The following is a 23,227-nucleotide window of genomic DNA, read 5'->3' as shown; positions in this document are numbered from 1 at the left end:
AAGGGTCTCAGCCCAAAACGTCGACTGTACTTCTTCCTGCTGCCTGGCCTGCTGTGTTCCACCAGCATTTTGTGTGTGTTGCTTGAATTTCCAGCATCTGCAGATTTCCTCATGTTTGCATTAGTATTTAAAAGCTTAACTTCCATAGACAGCTGCAGCTTGCAAAAGCTCACTGTGGTAACTGTTATGATTGTGTGAATGCCGGACTTGCACCAGTATGCCAGGTCAGGAACATCATAAAGTGCAAATGTATTTTACAAGGGTTGTAATTTGTGCTTGATCTTTTAAGCTGGTGTGGTTGATTTTGGGTTAGTTCCAAATCTACATCTTATTGAATCTATTACATTTTGTTTGACTAATTCATCAAAATATTGCTTTGTTTCATCATTATGACAATTCGTCATTATGATGATCAGTATCAATATCACAATTTTTATAATTCATGTTGAAGTGTTACTCCATCAGAACTAATGATCTATTTCCCCTTTGGAGGGAGAGAAGACGCTGAGATTTTTCTTTACTGTAATAAATAATGGGTATGAAAGAAGATTCAAGAGAAATATTTTGTTTATTTTTGTTTGACAGAAATGCACTGGACTTTTTGAGTTGCGTGGACTTCTGTGAAAATGCATTATGAAATTATATATGTTAATGAGCATGATATAGGGGAGTAAAAAAAACTTAAGTGAATATGAAATATTGACAATGAATTTAATTTGCCAGCCTTAAAAACTTTTCTTATTTTTCTTCAGTTATTTACAAATTACAACAAAGAAGCCACAGAAAAAGATAAATGAAATGGTGAGTTTCTCTGTATGTGATGCTTATTTCTTGTAGCTTTATTTTCAGTTGGTTATATTTTCAGTAGCTTAGTTGAATATTGTCACACAAATTGAGTTACAGTGACAAACTACGCTTTTCATGTCATCCATACATGCCATTTCATTACCCAGGTAAGGGAAAAAAATGACTGAATGCAGTTTGAAGTGTTACACTTACAAAGAAAGTGCAATGTCGGCAGACATTAAGGTGTAAGACCCCAATGAGGTAGATATTGAGTTCATCTTATCATACTAGGTAACTGTTCAGTTATCTTATAATAGCAGGATAAACACTTCTTTTAACATGGTGGCATGTGCTTTTTTTAAGTTTGGCTTTAGCTTTATTTATAACGTTTTCTTTGAAACATGCTTTCTGAGATTTTTTTCCTGTCCGATTGGAGGGGGGAGAAGAGGGAATGTCTGGGGTCTTTAATTATGTTGGCTGCTTTACCGAGGAGGCAAGAAGTGTAGATAGAGTCTAGGGAGGGGAAGGTGGTGTTGTGATGTGATGAACTGCATTCACAGCTCTACAGTAGCTGCAGACTTTCCATTAACAGTGTGCTTTCTTAGGATTAACAGTGCTGATATGGCATGCCCTAGCTCCCACAATGTAGGAAACTGTGTTTGGCAACGTGGATGCAAACCCACTGCATTATGTTAAAGCTGGTATGAGACAATCTGACCTGGAGCCAGAATCTCACTTGTTCAACTTATATCTGTGATCCATTAACATCTTATTTGAAAGGTACAGTTATATTATTGACATGTATACCATTTACTCTGTGAGCTTTATGCAAACAGAATATTGTTACATTCTTTTGTATGTAATAATAAACTATTCAACAAGTTTACAAATCTAGGAATAATCTGACACATTTAGGATTTGGTTTTGTTGGACTGTCAGATTTTCCATCTGCAGGATGGTATTAATGCCTGACATTCTTTTAATTCACTTTTTAAAGGTATTATACAGTATTATATACTTTTTCCCCAGTGAACATGACAAGCTTAAAATGAATGCAATAATCCCAGCCCTGATGGAGCAGTTAAGGATATCTGGCCCCAATGGTTTGAAGTTTACTAGATGTCAAACCATTGGGATTTCTGAACAACCAGTGGATTATTGGAGATTAATAAACTACATGACACAAAATGTGTGAAAAACAAGGCAGCAAATGTAGTGTACCAACAGTAAACTGTATTCTATTTTCATTACAAAATTGAGCATAGAAGACTTCCACAAGCAGGAAAATGACAACAGGCAGAAAATCTGTTTTACTGGTGTTGTTTGATGATTAGTTATTGATGATTAGTTGGCGCGTGGCCAAGTGGTTAAGGCATTGGTCTAGTGATCTGAAGGTCGCTAGTTTGAGCCTTAGCTAAAGCACTTAACCACACATTGCTCTGCCAAGCTCTATCAGCCCTTGCCTTTCCCTTGGACAACATCAGTGACTTGCAGCACAACTGCCGGTCTTCTATACAACCCTGCCCAGGCCTATGCCCTGAAAACTTCCCAAAGCACAAATCTATGGTCTCTCGAGACTAACGGAAGCCTATGTAGTTATTGCCTAAGATGCTGGTGAGAACTTGTTGGCTTTTCTTGGAGGTTGTGTCATGAAATCTTTTACTGGGGGTAAAGGAGCAAATGGGGCCTCCCTTAAGCATCTCAATTGACAAGTGCCATTTCCAGCAGTGCAGCCCTCCTTCAACATTGCCCGAGAGAAGGGGTTCCCTACATGAGGTCCATGGACACCTTGTGTAATGGTATTGGCCCATGGTATTAAAAAGGTTAGGGACCCCTGCACTAGAACGTTAACCATTATGTTTGCTTCCAGAATAGCTCCCAGCCTTTACTACACTTAGTGTGAGTGCCCCCACTTATCCATCCTTGACACTTGATTGAAAGCTGAAAAATAGAGCTTTTGGAATGAATATGTGTTTCTCCTCCCACATTCTTGTTCTAGGTTCTTCCTCCTTTCTGTCCATTCCTGATGAGGGTCTTGGCCCGAAACATTGACTGTTTATTTCTCTCCAAAGATGCTGCCTGACGAGCTGAATTCCTCCAGCATTTTGTATGTATTACTCTGCATTTCTAGCATCTGCTAAATCGCTTGTGTTTACTCTTTGTTTAGTTGCTCATGATGGTTTGGCCCTCATCTTCTCTGTCTGTCCAAGGAGCACAGTCTGGAATGTGACTGGTGCAATAATGCTTGCCTATTCATCACTAGTTTTGGCTGGATCGCATAAAGTATTATCTTTTCATCTGCTCTGCTGCTTACTTTTTCAGGATCATTCTGTATAGTAATCATAACTATTTAATTTTCTCTGCTTTTAAACTTCTAAATATTGCCCTTGTCCTTTCTAATATATTTATAGCAACTTGCTAAGGGAGCTCATGGAATTTATAAATCACTTATTTGCTCTGCTGCAGTACTCCTTCACTCTTTTCAAGTGACCTTGTACTGTGTCTTAAATGGGCAAACCCAAATGCTGAAGGTATGCTTCTAGTTCCAGTTTCTATCACACAAAAATAATTCCCAAAATCTATGTTTCAATAAGATTAGCTCTTCTTCTAAATGCAAACAAGTATAAGCCTAATTTTCTCAGCTTTTCCTTGTAGGGCAACCGCCAGCAATCAGTCCAGTGCACCTCTGAATTTCCTCCAAAGCAAGTACTTCTTTCCCTGAATATCAAAAATGCATACACCACTTCAAACATGATCTCATTAGTATAGTGGTAAAAAAATTCCATTCCCCTTGTAATAAAGAAAAAAACACATTAATTTTGTCTCCCTGATTACTTTATGTATATACTAAGATGTTATGCACGAGTACAGTAAAATTCTCTCTCATTCTGTAAGTTCTGAAATATAAAGACAAATGTTGGAAGTGGAGAGTTGCACTGCTGGGTGAGCTGGTGGTGCTCATGTCTCATAGATCCTGTGACCCAGGTTCAATCCCGATCTCTGCTGCTGAAGAGTTTGACCTCTCCCTGTAATTGTATGGGATTCCTCCAGGTGCTTCTCCTATAAACACAAAATATGCAGGTTGGAGGTTTAAAAGGCTAATGTAAACCTTATAAATTTTCTCTAGTGTGTAGATGGGATTTGGAATATTGGTGGTGACAGGATTGCTGATTGGAATTTCAAATTTCAAAGCTCAAAGTAAACTGATTATCAAAGTATGTATATATCATAATGTACTATCCTGAGGCTGATTTTCTTGCAGACATTCTCAGTAAGTATAAAGTAACACAATAGAAGCCATTAAAAACTGCACACAAGGATGAACAAACAACCAACAAATTTAGCAAATACAAAAAAGATAAAACACAACAATAATAAATAATTAAATAACAAATATTGAGAACATGAGTTTTAGAGTCCTTGAATATAGGGAGAATAGAAAAAGAAACACGGATAGGGGGAGGGAATTAAAGTGTGAAAATGGTTGGGCCCGAAGGATTGTTTATGTATTGTCTCTCTCTTTGACTCAGCAGGTCAGACAACATCTGCGGAATAATGTTAATATTTCAGGCCAATAGTTCTCCATCAGAACACAGTTCTAATGAAGGGGTCATTAATCTAAAACATTGACTTCATGTTTCTCTCTACAGGTGCTACCTGGCCTGCTGAGAATTTCTGCTTTTGTTTCAGATTTTTAGCTTCTATGATTTTTGCTTTTCAGTTCTGTAGTTTCTGCATCTTTTTTGATTTTTCCTATTGTGATATTCACTTCATGGTTGTTTGTTAATCTCACTTTCTAAGCACAGCAGCAGCCATTTGTGAGATCAAACAGGTGTGAGTAAAGTTCAACTATTTTGCTTTATTTAGTTTCTGGTTGTAAATGGGCCTCATTCAGTTCTTAAAATGTAAATGTAGAGCCATAATCAGCTTGAAGTTAAAAAGTACAGCTTTGCAAACAAGCTATGTAATAAGTAGGTAGGATGTAGCTCACTGCATCTGCTTTGTTACTGCTCAAAAGATGCAGTATAAGCCAATTTTGTTAAGTTGGGTTGTTTCAGAAAGACATTGACTTCTAAGTTGCTTGGTTCAAGGAAGCTTGCAGATCAGATGGAAGCAAATGACTGAATTGATCCATTAATGTTGAAAGGTTTTGTGTCCTAAAATAAGTTATCTTTACAGCATTAATAGTAACTGTGAATATTAACTTGAGATCTATGTCTCTAAGATGCTCTTAGACCGTTTGTATAAAAAAAGATATCTGAGGAAATATTAGTCTTCCAAGTGGAAGAAATTGTATAAATGTAGAGAGCAGTTCAGGCTTATTAAGAGGAATCAGGTAAGAAACATCAAGAAACAAAGTTTGAAATAGAGATCATTACACTAGCTTTGAGTTCTGCAACAGACGATTTGTTCATCTGCAACTCGTTTGTTTGTCTTTTTAGTTTATAGGAATTGTACCTGTATTTTGGAAATCCTTTGTGTGTTGGAAATAGTTTAGATGGAAATCCTTGGTGCTTTGTGTTTTTGGAAATACCTTGTGTTTTAGAAATGGTTTGTAATTTGGAAATGTTTAAAATAGAATTCCCCTGAGTCTTAAATGTGTTTTAAGAATGCTGTTTCAACTTAAGTATGTATCAATGAAAATAAATGAACTATGTTTTAAACTACCTTGTTAGCTGGAAATATCTTCTCCTTGGTAGGGAGGGGGGTACTCGTTGCTCAAATAGCGGGTACCGGCAGCTAAATTCGCCACGGAGAATAAACAGGCAAGTCTTTGAAGATTGGGTAGTTACATTACTACCTCCCTTTAGTGAAGGTAGTCATGGCTACTTATACCCAGTAGAGCGTATGGTCTTTGTTTGAGTTTAGAACTTTGCAGTCAGAATTCCCAATACCATCACAGTTAGTGCCCAACCTGGTCACAATATACCAAAGAATTATTTTATAAAGAATTATTACTTAGCAGTAGACCAACTTAGAGAGCTCTCAACAAATGCTATGACACCTGCTGACTTAGTACTACAAAATGGTTGACTTCTTGGTTTCCAGCAGTTGCACAAGCAAATAACATCGTGGTTTTGCATTAAACTGCAAAAGAGATTCCAAATTCTGTTTGTTTTTTTTTTGCCTACTCACCAAAATTGTCTATATTTCATTATTGATTCTTTACATCCTGCTCTCAAATTGTTTCTGTACCTATTTCTATGTTGGTAGAATATTTAGCCAAAATATAGTCAGTCCCTTCAGGCAAGTTGTAAATAATTGAGTTTACAGCACTGATCCCAGTTACAGTAAGTAGTTGCAGCATAACAACCTGAAAGTAACTCATTTATCCTGACTCTGTGTTCTGTTGATTGGCCAATTCTTTACCAATGCCAGTATATTACTTTCAACATCACATACTCTTACATCAACATCACAAACAGCAAATCTATCCTCTCCTATCAGATTCCTTCTTCTTCAGCCTTTGACCTTTCCTACTCACCTGACTTCACCTATCACTTTCTAGCGATCCTTCTTTCCTCCCCCCCCCCCCCACAGCTTTTCATTCTGACATCTGGCCCCTTTCTTCTCAGTCCTGAAGAAGGGTCAGCCTAAAACGTCGACTATTTATTTTTCCCATAGATGCTGCCTGGCCTGCTGGGTTTCTCCAGCATTTTGTGTGTGTCGCTTTGGATTTCCAGCATCTGCAGACATTCTCGTGTTTATGGTTGTGGTGTGCTACCCTGCCTCCTCTTTCATGAGCCATATAGTTTTCCATTCTATCCATCTTCAGTGCTTCTCTTCCATTGTACAGATGAATAGATTTTACCCTCTTGGTAAATATAGTCAGACATTTCCTGCAATGGCTTGTTACACCTTCTTTGTATTATTTCTACGGGAATTCCCCATGGATCTGTCCTTGCTGATTTCTATTTCTCATCCAAATGCTACTCAGTAACAACATCAAAAGACATGGCATTCCATCATACATATTTGTGGCTAACATCATTGGCTGTCCTGACCATCCAAATCTTATGTTTTCTTTTCTGATATTCAATCCCAGAAGAACAATAATTTCTTCCAATTGAATTCTGTAATGTCCGAAGCCATTGTTTTTGAAATTGACTACACACAGGTTTCCTCATCTGCATCTTAAGCTTAACCCAGATGGCTGCAATCTTGCAGCCCTCAAACATACATTTGGAGCATCCAGTCCTGAGAATGACCTGATTGAGCTGATGCCCTCCATGAGCTGAAACTCATTCCCAACACTTGTCCTTGTAGCCAAACTACCATCCACCCCCTTGAGCTTGCTGAGTTACTGTACTTTAAGATTAAAGTACTCATGCTCATTTGCTGATCACTTATTTGTCAACTGCTTATGGTGATCTGATGCAGTCCTATAAACCTCAGAGAACACAACAGTTCTGCACATTCCCTTCCACCTTTACTCCTCTCCTCGCTCCACCTGCCTCCCTCCTCTCCCCCTCCACCCGCCTCCCTCCTCACCACCACTCTTTTTCAACCTTTATGATTACATTGTTAACTGTGATTTTAATCAACCTTTATTGGTGCAGTGTCAAATCATTGAAAGTTATATATTTGATCATTTGAACATATAATTTGGGCATGGCATTAAATTAATCATCAACATCATCATCGTCATGTGCAGTGTCACATAATGTAGGCGATCACGGTCCCATGGCCGTGATTGTTCTTGACAAATTTTTCTACAGAAGTGGTTTGCGATTGCCTTCTGGACAGTGTCTTTACAAGACAGGTGACCCCAGCCATTATCAATACTCTTCAGAGATTTGTCTGCCTGGCGTCGCATAACCAGGACTTGTGATATGTACCAGATGTTGATTTGGCAATCTGCCACCTGCTCCCATGGCTTCATGTGACCCTAATCAGGGTGTAAGTGTGTCCTATACACTTATACCCTTAGATCTGTGGGCTAGTGGATAGAATGAGTGTGTACACCTTCTTTAGTAGAAGCATCTTCACCCTGCCACCTGCAAACAAGTAATGAATCATTTGAAACTGGTACCTACATTCAAGTGCAGGGAATTCACAAACCAGAACCTGCAATTTCACATTAGACAGAGTCCTCTATAAACAGGTGTTTCCTTTGCTTCTTGGCCTTCTGTGTAAAATTGTGTTACTTTGGTAGCAAGTATACAAAAGATCAGATCTCATAGAAATATGACAGCAGGAATGAAGTTCATTCATCACCTTTTCCTGGTCTTGGCTCCTTTAGTGAGTCATCCATTAATTCTTCTCCCCCCCCCCCCCCAGTATTTTCTCCAAAATTCTGCAAATTTTTATTTATTGAAAAAAAAAACAGAGAATAATTTTAATTGAATCTACTTCTACCCCTTCTACTGTTCCTTTCAAAACAGAAATGTTTTTCTGTAAAAATGCCATCATCTTCCTTGTGGAGTTGTAATGTCGTACAGCATAGAAACCAGCTGATCAGCCCAACTCATCCATGCCAACTGAGTTGTCTAGTGTGCTAGTCCCATCTGCCCACGTTCGGTTCACTGCTCACTAATCTCTCCTATCCATGCACTTTTGAAGATGGCTTTTAAATGTTACTAATGTGCTTGCCTCAAATACCATTTCTGGCAGCTTATTGCAAATATGCATCACACCTTGTGTGAAGATGCTGTCCCTGATGTCCTTTATAAATCTCTTGCCTCTGATTTTAAACTTATGACTTGTTTTCAGCACTCTGAAGTAGACCATATCTTTCACCATATCTGTGTCTCTTATTATCTTATACTGTGTATGTCTGTCAGGTCACCATTCAATCTCCCAGGTAATAAAGTCCTAATCTACACAATCTCTCCTTATGATTTGTTAATGATCTTAAATCTGTGTGTTCTGGTTATTTATCCTGTTTGTGAGAATAGCTTTTTGTTATTTACTCTAAACAAATCCCTCAACTATAATCAGCTCCATTAAAAAAAACATTGTATGTGGATATCATTGGATATCATTGGCACTAAATAAAATGTCTGAAGAGATGGAAATGATAAACTGAGGGAGCCATTTCTACCTGTGGAGTTTCTGATGTTGTTTGTGTTGTGGATACTAGCTCCTGTCAGAGAGAGAAAAATCAGGTTCTGATTCATATTATAAGAAGGAGCAACTGCCCTGAGAATGGTCCATACTTGGGAAAGTTAATTCAGTAAGAAGCTGGTGAAATTGAATGAAAAATGACATGTTTTAAGTTCAGGAAGGAAATATTTTTGCTCAGCCGAAGTCTATAAAAAGTTAACCAAGGTTCATATATGTTATCAAATGTTTCAGTGGTGAACAATCATAGAATGAATGCATTGCATAGTATGTCATTGGAAGTTTTATTTGTAGGAGGAATTCATGATGTTTGATGGTGGTGTATGAAGTTGGTAGAACATGGAAATGTTAAGCAAAATACAAATGTGTTCATGAACTTCCTGGCTTCCAAAGCAATCCAGACAGCCCTTTGAGACATGGTGCTCAGACAAGAACATTGGTCCCTGGAATTTGTCGAGGGTTCTATGTGCTATGAGTACATTGACACAGATCCCACCTCACCTACCACTCAGCTCACCCTACTCTGCCTTGAAATGTCAGAGCCACATGGTATTTCATAACGCAGCTGCACTAAAGTTTTGCTGTAGGTTTGGTGATAAACATGTAAAGTGACCCAATCCATTTATACCAGCAAATAGAGCAGAATTAGAGCTGAGTTCAGTTTCAGCCACAGTTTTTAGATTCAAATTACTATCCATTTTGAAGCAAGCCTTTAGTCCAAAAAGGTGAGCTGTGCTTAACAGTAAATTTATATTGATAAAATGAAACATGTAACTGGTCTCAAAAGGCATTATAGTGAAATGCTGATTTTTCTCCCCAAACTGAGAAGAAATCCAACAATAAATTTGAATTGTGTAACCCCTTGTGTTTTATGTTGGCACTCCTGGAGGGTGAATTAATTTAATTTACTTCATTCCGTCTCAGCTTGTTACATGTTATCTTTTACATTAATCTTTTGCTGCAAGTGGAAGCATTAATAATTGATTACGCTCCCCTACTGTGCAAATTTAACTACATTCATATCTGAAAGATACTATGTATTCATTGCAATGTCATTATAATTTGGTCCTCAACGTTTTAACAGAAGAAACACCATAATTGCTCGGGACTTTTAACAGTGGTTAACACATTGCTTCAGAAACAGCTTCTCCTTGTAGAACAGTACAGGCTCTTCAGCCCAATGAGTCCATCCCATCCACATTATCCACCCATTGAGTCCCAATTTCCCACGTTTCGCCATTATCCTTCCAGATCCGTCCCCTCCATCTTCTGACCAAGTGCTCTCTAGTTGGCACCATGGCACCTGCTTCATGGCACCACTTTCAATGGTAGGTTATACCATATACTCACCACTTTCTACGAGGAAAAAGTTGCCCCTCAGACCTTTTTAGATCTTTCCCATTTCACCCTAAACCCATGCCTCCTAGCTAAGGACTCCCCTACCCTTGGGGAAAAGTGATATTCAAAAAATCTATATTTTCACATGGTACAAAATTTGTTTGTGTGACTAGTGAGCAAATGAATGTGCAATCCAATGGACTCTGGACAGACTAAGAAATGGCACAAATAATGGAAGTTCAAGACTGCCACTTAAATCACAAGATATTGGATCAAATTTTAAGTAGGGAAGCATTTTTATTTTAATAGGGCAGTTCATTTGTGATCTTTCACCAACAATTTAATTATATTGCAAGAACGACGAGTCAGCATACAGGGAGGAGGTGCAGTGGCTAACGGACTGGTGTCAACATCCTGTCTCTGAATGTGAACAAAACTAAAGAGATGGTTGTTGACTTCATGAGGGCACGGAGCAACCACACCCCACTGAACATTGACGGCTCCTCAGTAGAGAACGTTAAGAGTACCAAATTTCTTGGTGTTCACCTGGCGGAGAATCTCACCTGGTCCCTCAACACCAGCACCATAGCAAAGAAAGCCCAGCAGCGTCTCTACTTTCTATGAAGGTTGAGGAAAGTCCATCTCCCACCCCCCATCCTCATCACATTCTATAGGGGTTGTATTGAGAGCATCCTGAGCAGCTGCATCACTGCCTGGTTTGGAAATTGCACCATCTCGGATCGCAAGACCCTGCAGTAGATAGTGAGGTCAGCTGAGAAGATTATCGGGGTCTCTCTTCCCACCATTATAGACACTTACGCACACGCTCCATCCGCAAAGCAAAGAGCATTATGAAGGACTGCACGCACCCCTCATACAAACTCTTCTCCCTCCTGCTGTCTGGGAAAGGCATCGAAGCATTTGAAGTAGACTATGTAACAGTTTCTTCCCCCAAACTATCAGACTCCTCAATACCCAGAGCCTGGACTCACACCAACTTACTGCCTTCTACTGTGCCTATTGTCTTGTTTATTGTAATGTCTGCACTGTTTTGTGCACTTTATGCAGTCCTGGGTAGGTCTGTAGTCTAGTGTAGTTTTTTTTCTGTGTTTTTACGTAGTTCAGTGTAGTTTTTGTACTGTGTCATGTAGCACCATGGTCCTGAAAAACATTATCTTGTTTTTACTGTGTACTGTACCAGCAGTTATGGTCGAAATGACAATAAAAAGTGATGACTTGACTTGATTTGAGCATTGTTCAGCACTATGATAAAGAAACCACAGAATACACTGGCTCTTGCCTTCAGGGAGGGTTCCAGACTTGGCCCCTGAATGTCTGGTGAAGTTGAGGTAAGGTAGGTGTTGCAAATGTAAAGTAAACAAAAGAAATGTGATGTGTGTCACAGAGGGCTGAAAGATGTTGCAGACTTGGGAAAGAGGAAACCCCATAGTTGCAATTATTGGCTGAAAATGTGGAATTAAAATTCAATCCATTCAGCACTGTACAGCCAGGTGTAATGATATTGATATGAGGGTTGGTGAATTTGGTATCTGAGAGCAAGTATTGATTTGAATTCTGGAACTGGTTTATTATTGTTGCGTACATCGAGATAGTGTGTAAAGCTTTCCTTTGAATTAGACAGATCATTCCATTATAAATACCCTGATCTCGTAAGTAGGAAAATAGAATTCAACATATAGTGTTACAGTTACAAGAAAAAATGCACTGCAGGTAAACCGATGCATGACATGACAAGGCAGAGTGAGAGATCAAGACTTCATCTTATAGTACATAAGAGTTCATTCAATTTTCTGATCACAGCAGGCTAAAAGCTGTCTGTGAGTTTGATGATACATGCTCTCAAGCTTTTGCATCTTCTTCCCAACAGGAGGGTGGATCAGAGAGAATGACTGGGGTGGAAGAGGTCATTGATTATGTTTGCTGTTTTCTCAAAGCAGTGGGAACAATACACACAGTCAGTGGAGGGGAGGCTGCTTTGCATGATGGACTGAGCTGTGTTCAGAACTCTCTGCGATTTTCTAGGTTTGGTGCAAAGCAGTGCCATCCCAAAGTGAATGACACACAGAGAGGCACACACACCTGGAGGAACTCAGCAGGTCAGACAGCATCTATGGAGAGGAATAAAGAGTTGATGTTTTGGACTGGAACCCTTCACTGGACCCCAATGAAGGATCTCAGTCCAAAATGTTGACTCTTTATTCCTCTGTAAAGATGCTGTCTGACCTGCTGAATTCCTCCAGTATTCTGCGAGTGTTATTATTTGCAGTATGTTTTCTGTTTAAGGGTAGCCATGCCAAGCTGTGATGCATCAAGGTAGGATATTTTCTGTAAAAATTCACGTGGGATGTGTTGAATTTCTTTAGCGTTATTAGGAAGTTGAGGTGCTGGTGTGCTTTTTCAGTCATAGTTTCTACGTGGCTGGACCAGGACAAATTGCTGATGATATTTACATCCAGGAACTTGAAGCACTTGGCCATCTCCACCTCAGCATCATTGATACAGAAGGGTGAGGGTAGGATTGGAATGTTTGAGCATGTTGGTTTTGAAGACATGGATATGATAAGGGTGACGGAAGCATGTAACGTACTGAAGGTGGAAAGCAGTTTTGGTGATGCACACTGTTTGCGTTCTCTGGCCATTTAAGACCAACTGGAACGCTGAGAATGTCCAGCAGTGCTTTCATGTCAAGGAAGCTGCCGGACAGAGAGCAGGAATCAAACACACAGGCATTGTAGTTTTTGGTGGTTGTCAAGCGTGATATCTTTGGACCTGTCATTGTGTTAAAGTAAAGTCCACGTAAGTCATCAATGACTTGGCTGCTTTTAAGCTGGCAGTTGGTGAACAGGAATTTACCTTAGTGCAGGGACTTGGAGTTAGGGCTGGGGTCAGAAAGATAAAACCAAATGTCAACAACATAGTTATGGTGCTATTTCCTCATCGAATATCAAAGCAACATTAATAGAGTTATACGAGAGAGATGTAGCACAAAGAATTAAACCCTTCTGGCCAAGTCCACACTTCCCATTTACGTTAAATCTATGTTAACCCCATTTTAACCCCTCCTCAACACACATTTTCAACTCCCCTGAGATCCTACCACTCATCTACACACTAGGGCCTGTTTACAGTGACCAATTAGCCTTCCAACCTGAACATCTTTGGGATGTGAGAGGAAACTGGAGCAGCTAGAGGAAACTCACCCCATCACAGGGAGGACATGCAAACACCAGACAGTCAGTGCTTAAGGCCAGACGGATTGATCCCAGGTTGTTGGAGCTGTGTGACTGGAGATCTACCAGCTGTGCCACCATACCATTTTTGTAAAGTAACATTCACATGTCCATTCAAAGACTTTCAGTACTGAATATGCCTAATCATTAAGCTGGCATTATTAATGTTAAGATAAAGAGTGATTTTTCTGGGTTTAAACATCTTAGCCTGCAATTTTACAATGCCATCCACTGGCTGCTTAATAATATTTAAGTGACAAGGAGAGAACTTTGGTATGAATATGAGGAAGAATGAAAGGTAATTTAGTAGACGTGATTGATTAACTGTTCAAATTAGGCACCCCGAGGTTTAGATTTTCTCTTGATCTTCATCAAAATGAATTTTCCCATATTTAGTATAATGATATGTTTTTGTTGATTCTTAGTTCTTCATCAGGTTTGTGAACCTGACATGAAGAACTCACAATTAACGACAATATCGGAAAAGATTAACTTCCTCTGAAATATGTGCCATTTTTATCTGATTATATTTGCATAGGATATGGTAAGTTTCAGGTCATCAGACATGCATGTATTATAAACTGAAAGGTCTACTGTACCTTGGCTGTTTACTTGGCTCCTGTCTTCCAGGTCTTCAGTACTTGGCTGAATGCCTAGATTCCTTTAGCTCCTTGTACCAATGATGAAACTCAATGGAATAGACTTCAACCTTCTTGTATTAGGTGTTCATGTTCTGCCTGCTGTAAATATTCTAATTTCTAACTGTGTTTTTTCATTATTATTATTATAACAATAATACAGTACAGATAAAACAATAAACAATCATTTCTCCTAATAGCCATAGTTTTGGAAAAAGTGTGAATTTAGATATAATTCAAAGACTCATTTCTGTTTATATTCTAATACTGTTGAGATAACTGAGTGAATGACAAGATCAATAAGATTATTATGTGCAGTAGTCATCTGTATTTAGAATAATATTTTCTCATGATGTCCTACTTTTTCTATCATGGTATGCAGTTTTTCAACATTTTGCTTGTGGTACTGACTCACAATGTGCACTGGAAAAAGTACTGAGTCAGTGTCTTGAGCTGCTTCAGCTTGTGTAGGGATAATGAATATTTTCACCTATTGGAATAGGCCACTGGGGCTGAAGGTACATCCAACAGTTTTACCCCTGATACCTGGGACGTGCCCTCTTCATACTGTTGGGAAGGAGATAGATACTTTATTGATCCTAAGGGAAATTACCATGTCACAGTAGCATTACAAGCATACAGGTATGCAAGTATACAAATATTAGGAGAGAAGTAAGAAAGAATAAAAAATATATTGCCTCAAACAGTGCAACAGGAGGAGGGTGGGTCATCACTTCCCTGGATATGGATTGACTCATTAAAGAGCCTAATGGCCGAGGATAAGAATGACCTCATGTAGCACTCTTTGGAGCATCACAGTTGATTTAGTCTATTACTAGAAGTGTTCTTGTGTTCAGCCAAGGTGTCATGCATAGGGTGAGAAACATCGTCCAGAATTGCCAGGGTTTTCTATATGGTCCTTTATTCTACCACAGCCTCCAGTGTGTCCAGTTTGACTCCTTTAACAGAGCCAGCCTTTCCAATCAGTTTATTAAGCCTGTTGGCATCCCCCATGTTGATGCCATTGCCACAGCATACGACTGCATGGAAGATTGTACCAGCGACGATAGTCTGGCAGATCATGTGAAGGAGAGGTCTGCACACTCCCAAGGACCTCAGTCTCCTGAGGAAGTAGTGGTGACCCTTCTTGAACTCAGTCTCTGTGTTGGTGCCCCACTCAGGTCTGTTGTCCAGGTGCACCCACAGGTAACCCCAGGAGGTACAGAAGCCTGAAGGCACACGCTCAGTGTTTCAGGAGCAGCTTATTCTGTTCTGCCATCTGATTCCTAAAATGGACATTGACCCCATGAACACTACCTCACTGCTTTTTTATTTCTGTTACTTTTTACTGCTTGTTTTAATGTAATTATTTAATAGACACATATATACTTAATGTAACTCTAGTGTTTTTTCTATATTTATTTAGCGTGTATTGCATTGTACTGCTGTAGTAAAGTTAACACAATTCATAACATATCCTGATGATATTAAATCTGATTCTGATCTGCTTGCAAGACTTCACGCAAGACCCCCAGAAGGTTAATTCACAGGTTGAATCTGTGGTAAAGAAGGCAAATGCAATGTTTGCTTTGATTTCAAGTAGAATAGAACATAAAAACAAGGAGATAATGGTGAAGACACTGGTCAGGCTGCACTTAGAGTATTATCAACAGTTTTGGGCTCCTTATCTCAGAAAGGATATACTGCCATCAGAGAAAGTCCAGAGGAGGTTCATGAGGATGATTCTGGAAATGAAGGGGTTAACATGTATGGAGTGTTTGGGAGCTTTGGGCCTGTACTCACTGGAATTTAGAAGAGTGTTCTTGGGATCTCGTTGAAAACAACCAAATGTTGAAAGGACTAGATAGGGTGAATGTGGAAAGGATGTTTCCTATAGGGGAGGGGGTATTCAGAACTAGAGGGCACAGCCTCAAAATCGAGGGGCGATTTTAGAACAGAAGAAAGGGCGAATTTTTTGGCCAAAGAGTAGTGAATCTGTGGAGTGCTCTGCCACAAACTGCAGTGAAGGCCAAGTCTGTGGTATGTTTAAAGCAGAAGTTGATAGATTCTTGATTGGTCAGGGCATGAAGGGATATGATGAGGGTTAGGTGCATGGGGTTGAATGGGATCCATGATCAGCCATGATGAAATGCTAGAGCAGACTCGATGGGCTGAATAGCCTTATTCTGCTCCTATGCCTCATGGTATTTTCATTACTGTGTTTATCTTACTGTATTTTCTGTATTTAAAGTTAAATCTGTAACTTTAAAAATTAATTAAAGAAACAAACTTGTAATATTTCATATTGGGCCTAACTTGATGGTTTTGTTTCACAGAGCATTAGTGAGATAAAATTGAACAGGTCAAAATTTACAGAACTGATTGGATGATAAATGACAAACAAAATTATTTCAAGGAAGAATCTGTGAATGCCTTCATACTGGGTGTAGGTACCTTACCGATCATTGCAATCGCAGACTAATCCAAGGCTTAATACCAATCATGTTGGCCTAAGAACTGATGCTTTTAAATTAAATTGGATCTATTTGTAGTGGATCGGACAACTCGCCTGAACTTGACACCTTCTAGCACATCATGCAACTTGTTCCAGCAAGACACTGTAACACAAGTATGTTAATCTAGAGCTTTGTTTTTTCAGATTCGACCAGTTGTTCACAGCCGAATTATTGTTTCTGCACGATGGAAGAAATACAATTATGAACCATATACCATCAAGTAGGTACATTTTTGGAATATTTGCCCTTTTATAAAAATAGTGAGGGGCACTTGATGAAGCATAGCAATTTAGGCAATAGCCTGTTATATTTTGGTTTATAGCCTGATAAACCCACCATGTGCTGGAATTCTAATGTGAAGGAAAGGTTACTTTGCTTTTAAGATTCAATGCTTGAATGTAAGAACAGATGACAGATATATTGTAGGCATCATGACTGGAAGTACAATCATGTTTTAAATGTACAGTTGTGAAACATCGTGAATATTGAAATGATACAATGTCAAAGCAGAACAGCAGCCCGTGTTCCACTGAAACACATGGTTTCCTGTCTATAAAGGTGCTTCATGGATTCAATTAATTTAATTTGTGCTCTGCCTGCAGTAACATTCATTTTGATTAACTCCCTAAACAAATTACAGGTGGATAGATAACCCCCAGATATGAACAAAATTAATTATAAAATTTATTTATTCATGAAGTAAAAACAGTGAATGCTGGAAATGTTCAACATGCCAAAGAGCCATTCATGAAATGAGAAACAGAATTATTGTTTCAGGTCATAGAACCAGGAAAGGGCGAAAACAGGTTAGTTTCACCTAACTTGAACTTCAAGCTAACTTGTTTACTATCTTTCCCAGTTTTGATGAAGGATCTTTGACTTGTTTCTCTTTTCTCAGGTCCTGCAGAGTGTTTCCAGCATTCTTGTTTTACATTTCAGACATCTTGCATTTGCAGATTTTTGATTTTCATTAATTATTTATTCATGGATACGTTGGTCATTACCTCCAAACGTAATTAACTTGCCAAAAGGTTGTGTTCCAGGAATGCACAATCGACCTGATTTTGAAATGTCCGGCTCTCTTTGTTGATCACCGTAATTTGGCTTTCTGTGGAGAGTAATCCATTTGCATGCATTTCCAAGCCAAATTGCACAAACTTAACCAGGCACATCTGCTTAAGAATTGCTTTGTACATCTGACAGAACTTTCAGCCAATTGTATGTCAGGTGGCATCATTTACATTCCAAAACTCCTTTTGGATTCTGTGTTCTCTATTGTCACCAGTTCAGACAGATGCCCCGCTGAAATAAGTGTTGTGGTTTATCTTGCTCCCCACCTCGCAAACCCTTACTCAGTGGTGTCACAACCTCCTCCAAATGTGTGAATAGCTCAGAACCTGAACCCCAATTCAGCCCAAATCTCCTAGACCCAGCACCCAAGACCTACATCACAATCAGCCCAGGGTTCTAAACTCTCCCAAATGCTGACTGGCATCCTAGCACCTCCATGAAACCATGTATGATTTCTTTCAAACTATTCAATGGCAGGGTGTCATCATAGCATCTTATGACACAGTACTATCAGATCATCTTAAGGCACTGACCTTTCGTACTTAGCTATGGTAGGATATTCTCAGTTTGCAAAATATTGTCATATCCTGTGCCACAGTAACATCAGACTAACTTAATGCACAGCAGTATAACATTCTCGGGCATGGTACATCATACTGTATTAGGGAAAGTACCATCATAAAATTCTACTACCATATTCCATCTGCCACTTCTTTGCACATTCTCCCAATCTGTCTAAGTTCTTCTGCAGATACCCTGCTTCCTCAACACTACCTGCCCCTCCACCTATCTTTGTATCATCTGCAAACTAGCACAAAGTTATCAATTCTTTCATCCAAATCATTGACATATTATGTGTAAAGAAACAGTTAAAACACTGTCACTGTGTCACACCACTAGTTGCTGGCAACCAAACAGAAAAGGCTTTCTTTATTCCCACTGTGCCTCCTGCCAGTCAGCCAATCTTCTATCCATACTAGTACCTTTCTTGTAATACAATGGGCTCTTAACTTGTTAACAGCCTCATGTGTGGTACCTTGTCAAAGGCCTTCTGAAAATCCAAATAAACAACATCCACTTCTCTCCTTTGTCTATCCTGCCTGTTATTTCCTGAGAATTGCAACCAATTTGTCAGGCAAGATTTCCCCTTTAGAAAACTATGCTGACTTTGGCCTATTTTGTCACATCACTCCAACTGCGTGAAACCTTATCCTTAATAATGGACTCCAGCATCTTTCCAACCACTGAAGTCAGGGTAACTGGCCTATAATTTCCTTTCTTCTGCCTCCCTCTCTTCCTAAAGAGTGGGGTGCCATTTCAATTTTCCAGTCCTCTGGAACATTTCAAAATCTAGTGATTCTTGTAAGATCATTACTAATGCCTGCACAATCTCTTCAGCTACTTCTTTCAGCAAGCTGTGGTGTTCATTTGTTCCAGGTGACTTATCTACCCTCAGACTTTTCAGTGTCCCAAACACTTTCTGCTTAGTAATAGCTCTGCCCACTGACACTCACATTTTTGGCATTCTGCTAGTGTTTTCTACTGTGAAGGCTGATGCAAAATACAACAGCCATTTCTTTGTTCCACATTTCTACCTTTCCAGTAACATTTTCCCGCGGTCTGATATACATTCCCATCTCTCTTTTACTCTCCTTATATCTGAAAAAATGTTTTGTATCCTCTTTTAAATTATTCGCTATCTTACCTTCATTATTTCATCTGTTCTCTATGGCTTTTTCAGCTGCCCTCTGTTGGTTTTTAAAATCTTATCAATCCTCTAATTTCCCGCTAATTTTTGTGATGTTATACGCCCTCTCTTTTGCTTTTATGCACTTTTGACTTGTCAGCCACAGTTGCCTCATTTTCCCTTTAGAATACTTCTTCATTTTTGAGGTTTATCTTTCCTGTGCCTTCTGAATTGCTCCCAGAAACTCCAGCCTTTGCTGTTCTGCCGTCATCCCTGCTGGTGTCCCCTTCCAATCAACTTTGGACAGCTCCAGTTTCACGCCTCTGTAAGTACCTTTACTCCACTGTAATATCGATGCATCTGACTTTTGTATCTCCTTCTCAAACTATAGGGTGAATTCTATCATATTAACATCACTGCCTCTTAAGCTCTCTAATCAGATCTGGTTCATTGTACAACAGCAAATCCAGAATTGCCTTCCCATAGTGGGCTCAACCGCAAGATGCCCTAAAAAGCTATCTCTTTGGCATACTACAAATTCCCTCTTTTGGGATGCAACACCGACCTGCTTTTCCCAATCTACCTGCATATTGAAATTCACCATGACTGTTGCAAAATTCCCTTTTTTACATGCCTTTCCTCTCTCCCATTGTAACTTTTAGCCCACATCCTAGCTACACTTTAGAGGCCTGAGTATAACCCCCAACAGGGTCTTTATACCCTTGTAGTTTCTTAACTCTGCCTACAAGGATTCTATGTCTTCTGATCCTCTGTCAGCTCTTTCTAAGGATTGGATTTATTTATTCACCAAGAGAGCCACCCACCCCCTCTGCCCAGCCACTTGTCCATTTAATATAATATTGTACCCTTGGAGGTTGTGCCCACAACATCATACCTGCCAATACCTAACTGCACTACGAGATCATCTACCTTATTCCATATAACTGACTGCATTCTAATACCTTCAGTACAGTACTCTTCACCCTTTTTGATTTTTGCCTGCTGTTACACTTTAGCTCACCCCACTGACTGCAATGTTGCCCTATCATCTGCCTGTCCTTCTTTACAGTCTCCCTACACACTGCATCTAGTTGTATACCAACTGCTCCATCCACAGCCCTATTAGGCTGGTTACTGTCCTCCTACCAAATTAGTTTAACAGGAACTAGGACTTGGCTAGTGAGGCTTTAATGGGTAGAGTTGATGAAAAAGAAATGGACATGCATGTTAATAGGATTATATGATAGACTATCCAACAGTCCGCAGGATTTTGAGAATCAAATTTGAAAAAAGTTCTTAGACTGTTGCAAGAAACATAAAGTTGTGATTTTTAACTTTCCACATATTGACTGGGATTCCCATATAGTAAAAGGGCTGGATGGGAAAGAGTGTGTCAAGTGTGTTCAGGAAAGCTTCCTTAATCAGTACACAGAAGTCTGACAAGGTGTTGCCTTAGTCCCTATGGGAGTTGAGTACAGAAATTTCAGGGATTCTAGCACAGATGTTTAAGACATCTCTAACCATAAGTGAGGTGCCGTAGAATTTGAGAATAACCCATGATGTGTTGTTTAAAAATGGCACTAAGTATAAGCCAGGAAATTATAGGCTGGTGAGCCTGATGTCAGTAGTAGGAAAATTATTGGAAGGCATTCTAAAGGACCGGATATATAAGTATTTGGATAGATGGGGGCTGATCAGAGATAGTCAGCATAGCTCTGTGCATGGTAATTCGTGTCTTATTAAACTTATAGAATTTTTTCAAAGAAATTACGATGAAGGCAAGGCAGTGGATGAATAAACTATTCTGGGGCTTCCAGCTGGGCACAGGTATCAATTATAACCAATGTTTAGATGATAAACTCTACCATCTTCTTCAAGGATGATGCTTGAATATGTCTAGTCCGGTGGTATTTATAACCCCATAGCCTGTTCCTCCTGTAGGCAGTGGATATAGTCTACATGGACTTTAGCAAAGCCTTTAACAAGTTTCCATTTTTGAGCTTGGTCAAGGTGGTTCAGTTGCTTGGCATTCAGGATGAGATATCAAATTAGATTAGACATTGGCCTTGAGGAAGGTTCAAAGGGTGGAGAGTAGTAGATGGTTGTCTCTGACTAGAGGCCTGTGACTAGTAGTGTGCCACAGGGATTTTTGCTGGATCCATTGTTTATCATCTATATCAACGATCTGGATTATAATGTGGTATACTGGATCAGAAAATTTGTGGATGACACTAAGATTGGAGGTGTAGTGAACAGTGAGGAAGACTATTGAAACTTGAAGCAGGATCTGGACGAGTGGATGAAAAATGGGCTTGAAAAATGGCAAATGGAAATGCAGACAAGTGTGAGGTGTTGCAATTTGCCACAGGCCAGCTTCCTTTGTTTGGTGGTGAGATGGGCAATGAGACAGCAGTGTCGCCTTGGTTTTGGTGAGGACTAGGCCTCAATCCCCATACTTGTACTGCAGTGTGGCGTCTGGGCTTGGTTGGGGGTTGGGGGATGGCCTCCTCTGTCAGTGCTGGATCAGTGGAATTACAGGCTGGGAACCATCAATTTGTGGGACATCACTCAAGAACTTGGTCTAAAAATGTGTTTTCTTAAAAAAATGACTATGTTCTTTTCTTTCACTCCTTTCTCATTATTTGAATGCACACATTTGTTTTGGCACCTTGGCCCCAGAGGAGCGTTGTCTCATTTGGCTATATCCACGCATGATGTGAATGACAATTAAACTTGATTTGATTTGGAAGGACCAACCAGAATAGTTCTTACACCATGAGCTTTAGGGCACTGAGTATTGTTGTAGAACAGAGAGATTGGAATACAGTTTCATGATTCCCTGAAAGTGGCATTACAGGTGCACTGCAAGGCTGTGTGCTTAGCTCTCTGCTCTACTCAGTTTACACCTAGACTGTGTGGCAAAGCACACTACCAAAACCATAGTCCAGTTTGCTGATGACACCACTGCTGTCGGCTTAATCAAAGGTATTGATGAATCAGCATATAGAAAGAAGATTGGAAATCTGGCTGAGTGGTGCCAGAACAACGGCCTCTTACTCAATATCAGCAAGACCAAAGAGCTGATTATTGACTTCAGCAGGAAGGAACCAGAGGTCGATGAGCCTGACCTCATTGGAGGATCAGAGGTGGAGAGGGTCAGCAACTTTACATTCGAGGTGTCATTATTTCAGAGGATCTGTCCTGGGCCCAGCACTTAATTGCAATTATGAAGAAAGCCTGGCAGTGCCTCTACTTCCTTAGGAGTTTGTGAAGATTTGGCATGATAACTCAAACTTGGACAATCTTTTATAGATGTGTAATGGAGAGTATATTGACTGGCTGCACCACAGCCTGGTATGGGAACACCATAGCCCTTGAATGGAAAATCTGACAAAAGGTAGTGGATATGGCCCAGTCCATCATGGTTAAAGCCCTCCCCACAACTGAGCACATCTACATGAAATGCTGTTGCAGAAAAGTAGCATCCATCATCAAGGACCCCCACCACATAGGACATGCTCTCTTCTCACTGCCACCATCAGGAGGAAAGTCCAAGAGCCTCAGGACTCACACTATCAGGTTCTGGAATAGTTATTACCCCTCAACCATCAGGCTGTTGAACAAAGGGGGATAACTTCACAACTTCACTTGCCCCATCATTGAAATGTACCAATAAATTATGGACTCACTTTCAAGGACTCTTCATCCCATGTTCTTGATATTGATTGCTTATTTATTTATCTAACTATTTATTTATTTATTTATTTATTCTTTTTTTTATTTGTACAGTTTGTTGTCTTTTGCACAGTGGTTGAACATCCAAGTGGTTACAGTCTTCTGTTGATTCTGTTATGGTTCTTATTATATAGGTTTATT

At 39.6% G+C, this 23,227-nt stretch overlaps 1 protein-coding gene across 18 annotated transcripts in view; it reads left to right on the top strand.

The window, feature by feature from the left end:
- LOC132400704 (doublecortin domain-containing protein 2) overlaps nt 1-23,227 on the top strand; it is a 159,141-nt gene that overhangs the window by 13,000 nt on the left and 122,914 nt on the right. For 16 of the 18 annotated variants that reach the window (XM_059981961.1, XM_059981962.1, XM_059981959.1 and 13 more), the window contains 3 exons: nt 753-801; nt 16,737-16,813; nt 19,593-19,676. In XM_059981961.1, the coding sequence (XP_059837944.1) occupies nt 753-801; nt 16,737-16,813; nt 19,593-19,676 (210 nt within the window). The remainder of the gene's footprint in view (nt 1-752; nt 802-16,736; nt 16,814-19,592; nt 19,677-23,227) is intronic. The other 2 variants (XM_059981972.1, XM_059981974.1) reach the window with 1 other exon arrangement.

Source organism: Hypanus sabinus, chromosome 10, assembly GCF_030144855.1.
Source record: "Hypanus sabinus isolate sHypSab1 chromosome 10, sHypSab1.hap1, whole genome shotgun sequence".
In the NCBI taxonomy this organism is placed as follows: Eukaryota; Metazoa; Chordata; class Chondrichthyes; order Myliobatiformes; family Dasyatidae; genus Hypanus; species Hypanus sabinus.
The sequence above is the reverse complement of the archived record's forward strand: the minus strand, read 5'-3'. Positions and strand labels throughout refer to the sequence as shown.